The 13,336-nt window shown below is 39.7% G+C and overlaps 1 protein-coding gene across 1 annotated transcript in view; it reads left to right on the forward strand.

Moving 5' to 3' along the window:
* The window catches only part of LOC116877993 (E3 ubiquitin-protein ligase KCMF1-like), a 47,242-nt gene that overhangs the window by 32,094 nt on the left and 1,812 nt on the right, over nucleotides 1–13,336 (forward strand). The window contains 2 exon segments of the mRNA XM_032875087.1: nucleotides 5,935–6,594; nucleotides 6,597–7,053. Of these exon segments, the coding sequence (XP_032730978.1) occupies nucleotides 5,935–6,594; nucleotides 6,597–7,053 (1,117 nt within the window).

A 13,336-nucleotide genomic window follows, 5' to 3' on the forward strand; every position in this document is an offset into this window, starting at 1 on the left:
GGCTCTGGATTGTGGATAGAAGTAAGGTGTAATTTATATAATATAAAGGCTAATGGCTGTTCTCAACCTGTAGACACTGCCTTAGCTGTGACCAGAAGAAAGAAAGAATAAAATTATGTTTCTTGTTTCGGGGTTTTGGAAAGTGCTATGCTTTTTGAATGGAACTCCCTTCCCAACCTCATCTGCCTGGCCAATTTCTATGCTTCCTACAGACATCCCTTGAAATGTCACCACCTCTTAGAAGCCTCCCAGACCTTCTTGGCTGAATTGGCTTCCCTCTCATCTGCCGTATGGGTGCATTTAGGTTGCTCCAATCACTGATGTTCTCGAACGTCTAACTCATCAGAGTTAGATCTGATCTCTTGAACATAGCTTTGGTTGCGTTTGTCTCTGAATTCCTCATGGCCAGCAAGCATATGGCAGAGACTCAACATATAATTGAAAATGGAAGAAACATAAGAAGAATTGGAAGAAGTTATGGAGAGAAAGGAAATAAAAGGAGAAGAAGGGGAAGGAAAGGGAAAGAAGAGAGGAGACAGAAAGGGGCGGGTGAGAGGAAGATAAAGATATTTTGAAACTCTAACCACACAGTCAATTCAAGGAATATTTCCAGGAAGAATACTCATTAACATGAATGAGATTTATCTGCCTCAATCTCTTCTATGTCAATGATGCTATGATGTTAAGGACTTAACGATCTATCAAGGCTGCAATTTGATGAAAAAGGATATGATATGAACTAATGTGAATTAAATGACTTTAAATGACTTTAAAAAATAGCTTTGTACTGATAAAAAAGAAGTAAAAGAATATAGACCAAATATGCATTGCATGGGTATTAGATTAGCTACTAGGAAAAATGTCCTGCTGGTGGGGATAATATCATGCTAGAAAATATCACTAAGGGAGGTTTTCAACTCTAGGCAGAGAATTTCCAGAAAAGCCAAAGGAAAAACAAAAGACACACTGATACATATGATAGGATATGTAGAGATAAGTAATTCTTAACCTCTAATGAGGTGATTTGAAGGCAGCTCTGTCCCTGTGTTTCATTTCTCAGGCAAGATCTCTTCTGTGATGACATTTTTTTTTCCCGAGCTCAAATGATTCTGATTAGGAACTATGACTGAGATGATACATTCATCCTTTCAAACAAATTTTAAAAATTGAAAGCCTGGGGGCGCCTGGGTGGCTCAGTGGGTTAAGCCTCTGCCTTCGGCTCAGGTCATGATCTCAGGGTCCTGGGATCGAGCCCTGCATCAGGCTCTCTGCTCGGCGGGGAACCTGCTTCCCCCTCTCTCTCTGCTTCTCTGCCTACTTGTGGTCTCTGTCTGTCAAATAAATAAATAAAATCTTTAAAAAAAATACTTAAAAAAAATTGAAAGCCTGTAAATATCATTCACCAAAAGCCCTAATTTAAAAAAAAACAATCTGTATCAATGAAGTTCAAATTCATGACACTCCACATTTAGCAACTACAAAACAGCTCAAAAGGACACATTCTTCAAAAGGAAAACTTGGGGGCACCTGGGTGGCTCAGTTGGTTGAGCGACTGCCTTTGGCTTGGGTCATGATCCTGGAGTCCTGGGATTGAGTCCCACATCGGGCTCCCTGCTCGGCAGGACGTCTGCTTCTCCCACTGACCTCTCTCCTTTCATGCTCTCTCTCTCTCTCAAATAGATGAATAGAATCTTTAAAAAAAAAAAAAAAAAGAAAAAAAGAAAACTTGGATGACATTATCAGGTCATGGCACAAGAACCTCTACAGTTCTGTTAGTGTTTTCTCTGTGCCTCCCTCCCTGGTCCCAGGCATGTCTACTGGATGAACCCAATGCAGTGTGCAGACGACAGCGGAGAAGGTCTGCAAATTCTTAGTAAAATGTTACTCCGACAGAACTAAAAAGAAGGAGAAAAGGACAAGTTAAGCAGGGCTCCTTTAGCCAGGGATCCATAATATATTTGATGATGAAGATACTTCAGTATTCTTAAAAAGGGCATCCTCTGTGGTACCAGCGTCAGCCCCTGATCTTGCTTCTAGTGAAAACACTTTTCTGGTCCAATTCTCTTGCCCAGCTTTGAAGAGGTCTGCACAACTTGAATGTAAAGACACCGAATCTAAGCCCAGATTTTCCCGTCTTTGGCTTTAAAGAACAATGAATTGCCACAGAATCATCAAGGAGCATAATTTCTAAGCAAATGACTCTTCGGGGGTGGCTCTCAATACACTCTGTTGAAACAATTATTAACAATTATTTGCAGCATGCCTCAGTTTTTTGGGTTTGTTTTGTTTTTTTTTGTTTTTTTGTTTTTTGTTTTTTTTTGTTTTTTTTGCTGGGTCCCTCATGATGAAGGTTTTGCCCATTCACTTGTAAACTAAACAGACTGACAGATGGAATTCTTTTGTGTAAACAATTTCAGATACACTACTCCTCTGTGGCTGTGTCAGTTGTTTACAGTATCAAAAAGCCACAGATACGCCGAAAAGTAAGGAAAGTCCGTATTTCTGCCAGATATTTGCACAACATCTATCCATAGTTTGTACCCGGGTGCTCAGAGTGTGGCTGATGAAATGCAGTTTCTTGAGTGTATTTATGACTATTGTGTCAACGAGTCTCCCCAGGAATTTTCTCAGAGCACCCCCCTTCCAGAGAAGCCCCTGTCTTTGTGAAGAGGCCACAGAGATGGCCTTACCAATCTACATGCAAATCTAGACAGAAACGGACCCAGAAGACGCACCCAATGTGTGAGCAGAAAACGCTCTCCTCCTCGCTTCGCATGTTTCTTTCTCTCAGGCTTTGTGCCACATTCTCCAAGGCAAAGGATTCATTTCTCTTCCTTCTGGAAACCTAGTTTCAAGAGTCTTGGGGAGCTTATTTTGCAAATATTCATCCCCATTTTACACTTCTCTCCCTCATCCCCTTCAGCCATTAAGCACCTTAATTCTTAATTCCATGTACTTCCTCCAAGGCAATCCTCTTGCCTGGCTGTTTGAGCTATTTGGAATCTCTTTTTAACTCTTTTTTTTTTTTTTTTCCCTGTGCCCTCCTCCCCAAAGTTCAGCTTTTCTGAGAAAAAAGGTTTAGTTTCATAAACTGTGCCTGATGGTCTCCAAATCAGTAGAATTCAGTCTATTCTGATCTAGCTCATGTGCAGAAGCTGGTTTTTTTTCTCCACAGAGTGAAGTTTATTTCCAACAAATTTCCCCTCCACCATCCCCAGCCCAGAAGATGGGAGGGACCTCTGAGAAATGGGGAAGGTCCCTGGCCCCCCAGGCCATGCCCTGTCTGGGCGGTTTTAATGAGACATAATTCAAAGCAATGTAATTCGTTTCTTTAAAGTACATAATTCAGCTATTTTTAGTATATTTACAGAACTGGGCAGCTAACACCACAATCTTTTTTAGAACATTATCATTACTTCAAAAAGAGACTTTGTAACTATTAACAGTCACTCCCCAGTCCCTGCCCCACTTCCACAAACTGCTCCAGTTTTAGGCAACCACTGATCTCTACTTTCTCTCTATATAGATTTGATATCTCAGACATTTATATAAGTGGAATTATACACTCCATGGCTTTTTGTGATTCTTTTCTTTCATTTGGCTTGCTTTTAAGGTTTATCCATGTTACAGCATGTGTCAGAATTTTCTCTTTTTATTGCCAAGTAATACTGCATTGTATGGATAGATCATTTTATTTATCCATTTATCAGTTGACTGAACATTTGGGTTGTTTCCACTTTTGGCTATTTTGAACAATACTACTATGAACATTCATGTACAAGTTTTTGTGGACATATTCATTGATTTATTTGGGGTGTATAGCTAGCAGAATTGCTGGGTAATATTACATCTCTATGATTAATCTTTTGAGGAATTACCAAACTGTTTTCCAAAGTGGCCACACCATTTCATATGGGGATATTTCATATCCCCACTAGCAACATATGAGGACTCCAATTTCTCTGCATATCTGGCAATTTGCTATTATCTGGGTTTTTTACATACCCATCCTAGTGGGTATGAAGGTTCTGATTTGCATTTTCCTTATGGCATGAAGATTTTTCATGTGTTTTATTTGCCACTTGTGCATCATTTTTGAAGGAATACCTTTCAAATCCTTTGCCCATTTTTAAATTGAGTTATCTTTTTTTATTATTGAGTTTTAAGAGTTATTCATACATTCTGGATATGATTTGCAAATATTTTTCATAACCCAAATGTTGTCTTTTCACTTCCTTTGTAGTACCATTTGCAGCATGAAAGTTTTTAGTTTTGACTGAAGTCCAATTCATCTTTTCAAAAAAAAACAAAACACAAAAACAAATACCCAGAGAATAAAGCCCCTTAAAAAATAATAAAACTGAAGCTTCCAAGTGATTTACAGGACCGTGGGGACTTAAAGTCATTTCTATCACACATTAATGTAGAAAAAAAAATACAGGTAGAACAGACAGAAACTGAGGCTCAAAGAAGTTAGACGTATCAACCAAGATCAGATCATTTGATTCCCAGCCCACTTCCCTTATACAGGGCCATCTCCTCTTAAGAATGGTGTTCAAATGTGTCTGGCCAGCACTTTATAGTTTTCAGATGACTGTCGCATGCATTATCTTTCTTTATCCAGGGGTCTTTTCCCAATGCCACCTGTCTCATATGTCAGTTATGAACAGATGCTCAATGAGCCCTTATCTCTTCAGTAATGACATTGGCAGGATTTAGTCTCAAAATTATTAAGAGTTGTGTTCCATAGTTTACATGTAAGTCAGGGTAACAGAAATTTAATTTAAAATATGTGATTCACTGCCCTAAAATGGAAGTAAATATAGAGGGATGACCTATTAAACAATGATCTACATAAATCTGGGTTACTTGTGAGTAAAAAGAACTATATATTGAATAGAAACCAGTGTTTTTAATCTGCTGCTAAGCATAATGTAAATGCACTCAGACGTTCATACTGAACTAAAACACAGGGAGAAAATTTGCCACAGTAACTAGGACAAGCTGCATTTTTTTTTTACATCCTGTAAAAGGTTTTGATACACTCATTCAATATAGAACGAAATTCATCCGTATCTACCAGAAGGAAATTGTAATAGGTCACTGTAACTAATAGCCTAGTACTATAAAGATACTATATGGATGGGAACAGGGTATTTTTATTAGCAGTATAGTGTAGAGAAGAGTGTAAGGTTGGAAAACAGTGATCTCAGATCCTTTGGAGAATGATTATGGGTGAATGGATGGAGGGAAAAATGAATGGGTTTATTATCAAAGGACATGGAAATTTGGCTAAATTAGATATCTTTAGGCAGGTGAATTTTTTGGTAGGCTTCCATTTCTTACATAACAGCTGGAAATAACCATATCTGCCCTTCCTCCCAGGTTATTCTGAATTTGAAATGGAATAATGCTTCAATGTAATTTCATAACAACAAAATAGCAAATAGATACAGAATAGTATTTTAGCTGCAACTAGCATTTTAAGACTGCAGTGGGAAGCTAAAAGGATCAAATGAGTTGGAGGAGCTGGGAGGGATGTGGGAGATGTGTAGGAAAACTGGTTCTTGTTGAAGAAATCTGAAGTATTCCAACCTGAAAAACTCACAGAGATGTTAAGGAGTCCATGTAAAATAAAAATTCTTCTGTTCAACTCCCACTTTGAATGTTACAAAGCACTTTAAGATTACTGCAAACCACTCCAAAATGTATTCCTACAGTCTTAGGAACAAGATCAAACTGTAACTTTCAGCCACCTTCTCCCTTTATTTTCCTCTTATGTTAGTGTGTTAAACTTTAATTAAAACAATCTTGTGAAATATTTTTTAATAAGACTTATTTATTTATTTGTTTATTTTAGAGAGCAGGGGGAGGGGCAGAGGGAAAGGGAGAGAGAGTCTTCAGCAGACCCTGTTGCTGAGTGTGGAGCCCAAGGTGGGGGTGAAGGTGTCAGCTGTGATGCATGTTTAAAAGGAAATTTTCGAGGTCGCAGATATAAGTGTTTAATTTGCTACGATTACGATCTTTGTGCATCTTGTTATGAAAGTGGTGCAACAACAGCAAGGCATACAACTGACCACCCGATGCAGTGCATATTAACAAGAGTAGATTTTGATTTATACTATGGTGGGGAAGCTTTCTCTGTAGAGCAGCCACAGTCTTTTACTTGTCCCTATTGTGGAAAAATGGGCTATACGGAGACATCTCTTCAAGAACATGTTACTTCTGAACATGCAGAAACATCAACAGAAGTGATTTGTCCAATATGTGCAGCATTACCTGGAGGCGATCCCAATCATGTCACGGATGACTTTGCAGCTCATCTTACGCTTGAACACAGAGCCCCTAGAGACTTAGATGAATCGAGTGGTGTTCGACATGTACGTAGAATGTTTCACCCTGGTCGGGGATTAGGAGGTCCTCGTGCTCGTAGATCAAACATGCACTTTACTAGCAGTTCTACTGGTGGACTTTCTTCTTCTCAGAGTTCATATTCTCCAAGCAATAGGGAAGCCATGGATCCTATAGCTGAGCTTTTATCTCAGTTATCAGGAGTGAGACGTTCTGCAGGAGGACAGCTTAATTCTTCCGGCCCTTCGCCTCTCAGTTACAACAACTGCAGATGCAGCTGCAGCTGGAACGGCAGCACGCCCAGGCAGCGCGGCAACAGCTGGAGACCGCACGCAACGCAACTCGGCGTACTAACACGAGCAGTGTCACCACTACAATCACACAATCCACGGCAACAACCAACACGGCTAACACAGAAAGCAGTCAGCAAACTATACAGAATTCCCAGTTTCTTTTAACAAGGTTGAATGATCCTAAAATGTCAGAAACAGAGCGCCAGTCCATGGAAAGTGAGCGCGCAGACCGCAGCCTGTTTGTCCAAGAGCTCCTTCTGTCCACTTTAGTGCGCGAAGAGAGCTCGTCCTCCGACGAGGATGAACGGGGGGAGATGGCAGATTTTGGTGCTATGGGCTGTGTAGATATTATGCCTTTAGATGTAGCTTTAGAAAACCTAAATTTAAAAGAGAGTAATAAAGGAAATGAGCCTCAAAAAAAAAAAAAAAAAAAAGGGGGGCGCCTGGGTGGCTCAGTGGGTTAAAGCCTCTGCTTTCGGCTCAGGTCGTGATCCCAGCGTCCTGGGATGGAGCCCCGCATGGGGCTCTCTGCTCAGCGGGGAGCCTGCTTCCCCCCTCTCTCTCTGCCTGCTTCTCTGCCTACTTGTGATCTCTGTCTGTCAAATAAATAAATAAAATCTTTAAAAAAAAAAAAAAAATGACCTGAGCTGAAAATAAGAGTCAGTTAGTTGCTCAACAACTGTGCCACCCAGGTAGCCCACCTTGTGAAATATTAAATATTTTGAATGTTTTATGAAATCTAAATACAGATTGAATACTGTATCTCAGTGAACATATAGTGTCAGAAATGAGGTGTGCTGGAAGTGTAAAACACATCAATTTCCAAGATTTAGTGGAAAAGAAGAATTTAAATATCCCATTAATAATTTTTGATATTGATTACATGAGGAAATGGATATTTTTCATATGCTAAGTTAAATATTATTAAAATTAATCTCAGGTATGTCTTTTTACCTTTCTTTTTTTTTTTTAAGATTTTATTTATTTATTAGACCCACAGAGAGAGAAATCACAAGTAGGCAGAGAAGCAGGCAGAGAGAAAGGGGGAAGCAGGCTCTCTGCTGAGCAGAAAGCCCGATGCGGGACTCGATCCCAGGACCCTGAGATCATGACCTGAGCCGAAGGCAGAGGCTTAACCCACTGAGCCACCCAGGCGCCCTCTTTTTACCTTTCTTAATGTGACTACCAGACAAGTTAAAAAAACTACATGTGTGGCTCCCCATTCATTTTTATCAGACCGTGCTGATTTAAAAAACAGCATGTGCCCAGGCGCAGATGACTGTACAAAGAATCAAATAAGAATTTTCTCTATAATGGCAATCTTATAGCCAAAGTAAACGCATATACCACTTGTTGAAGGTTCAGGCAAAAGTAGCCCATATTAAAAAGAGAGATAATACCGGCTTCCTTACCCAGCCCAGAGCAAGACCACACCCAGGAGGAACCACTCAAACTTTGGGGACCTCACAGTGAGAAAGGTGCGCGGTGTATATAGTCCAGAGCAAGTCAAAAAGAATTACTGGATAGCAAGAAAGTGTGGGTGGTGGGGGTGAGGGGGGAATAAAAGAATGAAATCATAGAAAGAACTAAAGATGAAAAATTGTCTGCAAAGGATGGGGGGAATCAATTGGCATGACAAAGGAGGTTATAACTAGAAGTAATAGGATAAAAGTAAGAAAGGACAATTTGGGCTCAAGGCATTTTAAGTTGAGGAAAACCTAGAAAGGGTTCAGGGAGTGGGAGGCTGTTTCAGGCTTGACAGAGGAATGGAGGACTGAATCTAGAGGTCTTTCCAGCTCTGATTCATAAAATCCTTTCTTGGTGGTGCATTACTCTACTGTCGGAGGTGAGCTTGGGAGGCAAAGGAGGAGCTGGGCCAACAAATGGGATGGCTGTCCCAACCCTGGGACGGCAAAAGTAGTGACATCTGCCTCTTTGCTCCTCTGGCTTCCTGAGGCATCACTTCGGTAACACTGGTATGTGCCCCTCTTGGGCACCTCTCTAGTGACCATTGGATGCTCATTTGTGTCTGCATAGAAACTTCACCACAAAGAGTGTGTCACAAGGCAGTCCACTAAATGACTCATAGGGCTGGGTATCTGCAAAGCAGGTACGTGTGTTTGCTCCTGACTGTTCCTTTCTCCACTATGCTTCCTTCATGAGACAGAGGCAGAAGGTGATGAGTCCAGGCCTGAAGACTGAAAACAGATTGACATTGATACACAAACACCAAACCTATTTCTTCCTCAACAGCCTTCATGGACTGTGCAGAAACTCCTCACAATGACTAAGATGGGAGATGTTATCTATGGGTCAAGATAGATCACTCACTCAATTATGTGATAAACACTAGTTATTATCAACATTTTCATAATTTCACCTATGCTCCAATAAAAGTTTATAAAAAAAATGTGTTACCAAAATCAATAGAAAGGAAATGAATACCCTGTATTAGAAAGGAATTCTTCATTATTATCAAAGGTATCTGTGTGGTGGGGAAATATCACATCCCTCTTTCCTCACTTTATATAATCTCCTCACTATTAAAGAAAAAAATCGAGACTAGAAAATGATACTCCAAGCTCCCACACATCCATCTGTGGGCAGTTTTCCCTTGTTCTGTGCCTTTCTTTTATGTGAAATGTAGATAGGCTAGCTCTCTCTCCCAAGAACTAGCACAGATGTGGGACTCTTTAAGTAGTACTCAAAGAGCATAGATTCTAGAATCAGAGAGCCAGGGTCCAAATCCTGGCTCTCCCACGTAAGACGTGTATGACTTGGGGGCAAGTTACTTTCTTCTCTGAGACTATTTCCTCATCATTAAACTGGGTGTTGTCTCTCTCTCAAAGGGTTACTTAGAGACATGGATGAGAGGAAATACATAAAATTCTTAACATGGTGTCGTACACATTGACACATATTCTTTGCTGTTACTGTTTCTGTTGCTATTGTCGCTGTTGTTATTATTGATACCAGAGTTAGCATTGATACGGCACCAGATAGCTATTAGGGCAATGGAAGCAGTTAAAACAAGTGAAAGAAGAAATGTAAAGAGATCTAGTTCTCTGTAGGAGAGTAGCAGGTTGTCTTACCTGCCAAACACACACTGGAGAGGAGAGTCCCCTCTCTTAAGCAAAATGACTCTTGAACCTCAAGATCAGATGGCTTGGATGAGTGTATTTGAAATAGCCCTTGCATAACTCTGTTAGGCTAAACTGGGATGAATTATTAGCATGGCCCTGGAGCTGTGCTCCATTGTGCAATCAAGAGATTCTGTATGGTTTTACTTTTCATTTGAAAAAAAAATATATATATATATCAAAAACTAGAACCAGAAAACATTTGGAATTTTATTTTAGTCCATGGCCAGATCTTACAACATCAGTGATTTAAACCAGGCATAGAATATGAATTCAACGAGGCCTCTAATATTTCTGCATTACTTGGTTAGGGCAAACAATACAGGCACCGGCCGTCGTGGAAACTCCATGGCATGGGACGTCTGAAGGGCTCTGCTCGTCCACTGGAGTCTCAGTTTCACAGTTCCCCTCCTGGCATGCTGGGATAACTTAGTACTACGAAACTGAGGTCCTCGGCACCAGGAGTGCAAAATGAAAATACTAAATTTAATAAGCCCAGACACTACAATCAAATCCACATTGCCTGCCAAAGAAGCCAACTGACAATGTTGTGAAGCAAAGGGAAGGAATTCTGTATTTGCCCTGGTTTACATTTCCAAGAAAGTGACAGCAGAAGAAATAATTAGGTATGTAACTCCAATATCCCATGAACTGTGGCCTCCTTTCCAGGAGTTTTCAAGAAGTACACAAAGGATTTCGTAAGTCCATTAGGAACCGACTTTCTCAGTGTGGCTACGAATCGCCTGGCACTGTTCTTCCTGGAAGAGAAAGCTGTTGATTTGCATCTTCTACACTGTCTTTTCGAAAGAGCCATTAAGGGAAGCAGCATAGCCACAAACAAGTACCTGAAAAGAATGGGATCAAGGCAGTGGTATAAAGCTTTGTCCCAGCAATCTGAATGCAGGTGTGAGAGACACACACCAGGTGGCTAAAAGGCTTCTTTGTTTGAAGCTGTCAGTAGGAGAACCTGATTCATCTCATGCCCCATCCCTTAACTCCCTTTTAACTATGTCAAGACATCGCCTCACATCAGGAAGTCTGCAATGACATGGCTATGTGCTAAGCTCAGTTAATGTGGCCCTAGGTTTAAACACTTCAGGTTGAAAGTGGATAATTGGTGGTAGTGGATTTTAAAAGCTCACACAGGTGCCTTTGAAAAGAGGTCAAAAGTCAAGTGCATCTCTCCTGAGAGTACCGGAGAGCCCTTCCTAAGGAGATCAAAATTCTTTTACACAAACCCCCAGGGTCTTGTAAGAACTGTTATTAATTTAGTTCTGTATGTTCCAAATAATGGAAAAATGATACCACATGTGTATATGACCAGTAACCTGGGCATATTTGTTCCAGAGAGGTAGATGTTAGATAGATTTTCACCTGGCACTTCTGGATTGCTAATGAAGTAATCCACTTTCTACCAGGGCAAGACTGGGAGTTCAGGTCAGGGGAATGAACCTTGAAAACAGTGAAAACCCTGCGGGAGAAAGGGGCATAAACATAGGAATGTGTTGTCATATACTGAATGCATTTGTAAAGCCCAAGCTACAGAGCTTTAACCATAACTCATAAAAAACAAACATTGCTGTATATGTTCTGAATTAGTGTGTTATCAAAAACAAGTGTGTTATCAAGTGCTTTTTCTCCTTTTTTCTAATATATTACAAAGTAGCATCATCATAGCATATCTTATGTGTTTTGGAAAGTACACCAACACCCTAACCATTAATTGGTGCATTTCAAATAGCATTGGGAAGAGTTTCTAGTTCAGTTTGGAGGTCTTCTACTGTCCATCTTTTCTTTTTGTTTCCTCCACTTGTTAGACATTTTTATTCAATATATCTACTAGTTTATTACACGTAAGATGTGTTATTTACTGAAATAGTATATTTGAAGCTAACTTTACAACAGGGATAAATAATTAAGGAAATACAATGTTTTGGCCTATATCCAGGGCAAAATATTTAATTTTGTATCTTTTGCATCCACGTTAAAAGCCCACAGTTTATCCATAATGTTTTTATTTTTTTTAAAAGATTTTATTTATTATTTATTTGAGAGAGCAAGAGAAAGCGAGAGTGAGCACGAGCAGGGGGAAAGGCAGATGGAGAAGCAGACACCCCGCAAAGCAGGGAGCCCGATGCGGGACCCTGAGATCAGGGCCTGAGCCAAAGGCTGATGCTTAACCGACTGAGCCACCAGGAGCCCAGATACATAATGTTTCTAGAAGCTTCCTATGTACCCATTAAAATGGCTATTTAAAAAAAAATACAAGTGTTGGTGAGGATGAGGAGAAATTGGAACCCTGTACACTGTTGGTCAAAATGTAAAAAATAGTGCAGATGCTATGGGTCCTTGAAAAATTAAAAGTAAGATTACCATAGGACTCAACAATTCCTCTTTTGAGTACATACCCCCAGGAACTGAAAGCAGGGAACTGAGCAAATATCTGTACACCCATGTTCAGAGCAGCACTATTTGAAATAGCCAAAATATCTAGTCTATATTTATGATGGAACATTATTCAGTCCTAAAAAGGAAGGGACTTCTGACACATAATACAACATGCATGAACTTGAAGACATTATGCTAAGTGAAATAAATCAGACATAAAAGGATAAGTAATGGTAAGATTCCAGTTAAATGAAGTACTTAGTGAAATTCATAAAGACAGAAAATAGAATGGTAGTTTCCAGGGGCCAGGAGAAGTGAAAAGGGGGAGGGGTCACTCTTTCATAGGTTTGGAGTTTCAGTAAAGGTTCTACAGGTGGATGGTGATGTTGGAATGCACAAGGTGACTGTAATTAATGCCCCTGAAATGCATACTTAAAAATGGCTGCAATGGTAAAAATTTATCTGACATAAATTTTAAATAGAGAATTTTATTTTAAAAATCCGTCATAGATACATTAGTGCCCCGGAATGGGCATCTGCATTGGGTGCACTTGCTTGATTGACTGCATTTAACAAGTCTGATATACTGTTACTAATCAAAAGGAAATGTGCTTCTTTCAAGATCTTAAAGAATCCAACTGGCTTGAGCAAACAGATAAAAACAAGGGTGTAGCTGACATTTTGAAATTGGTACACAAATTCTTGGACCCACTCACTCTATACTTATAATTAGGAAAGAATGTTTGTCACTAAAACTTTTAATGAAAATCACAGGTTTGTCTTAGTAGTTTTGCCACAAAGTCATGGTTTCACTCAAAAAAAGGAGGAAAAAAGAGGGAAAAACCCCTTCAGAAGTAACACTTTAATTCAAATTTAATGTTAAACACACATGTTCATGGTATGTAGCAAAGCAAAGTTAATAGCATAAAATACGACATTTGATTAACTGGTATTAAACTGAATGTGTTAATTGCAGAGAAGAAAGACTTGCCAAGGCGTGTTAGAAACTGAGCTTCCAATTTGAACTCGGAATACAAAGGAAGTGACTCTAAGATCTGACTAGTTACTCTCACTCTCATTTACACAAGTCCAAGAAATTCCAAGCTCAAATCCCAGGAACATAAGTCTATTTATTCTACTTAAAGTGTTAACAGAAGACAGTTC

Source organism: Lontra canadensis, unplaced genomic scaffold (genome assembly GCF_010015895.1).
Source record: "Lontra canadensis isolate GAN:19392208 unplaced genomic scaffold, GSC_riverotter_1.0 scaffold55, whole genome shotgun sequence".
NCBI classification, from domain to species: domain Eukaryota; kingdom Metazoa; phylum Chordata; class Mammalia; order Carnivora; family Mustelidae; genus Lontra; species Lontra canadensis.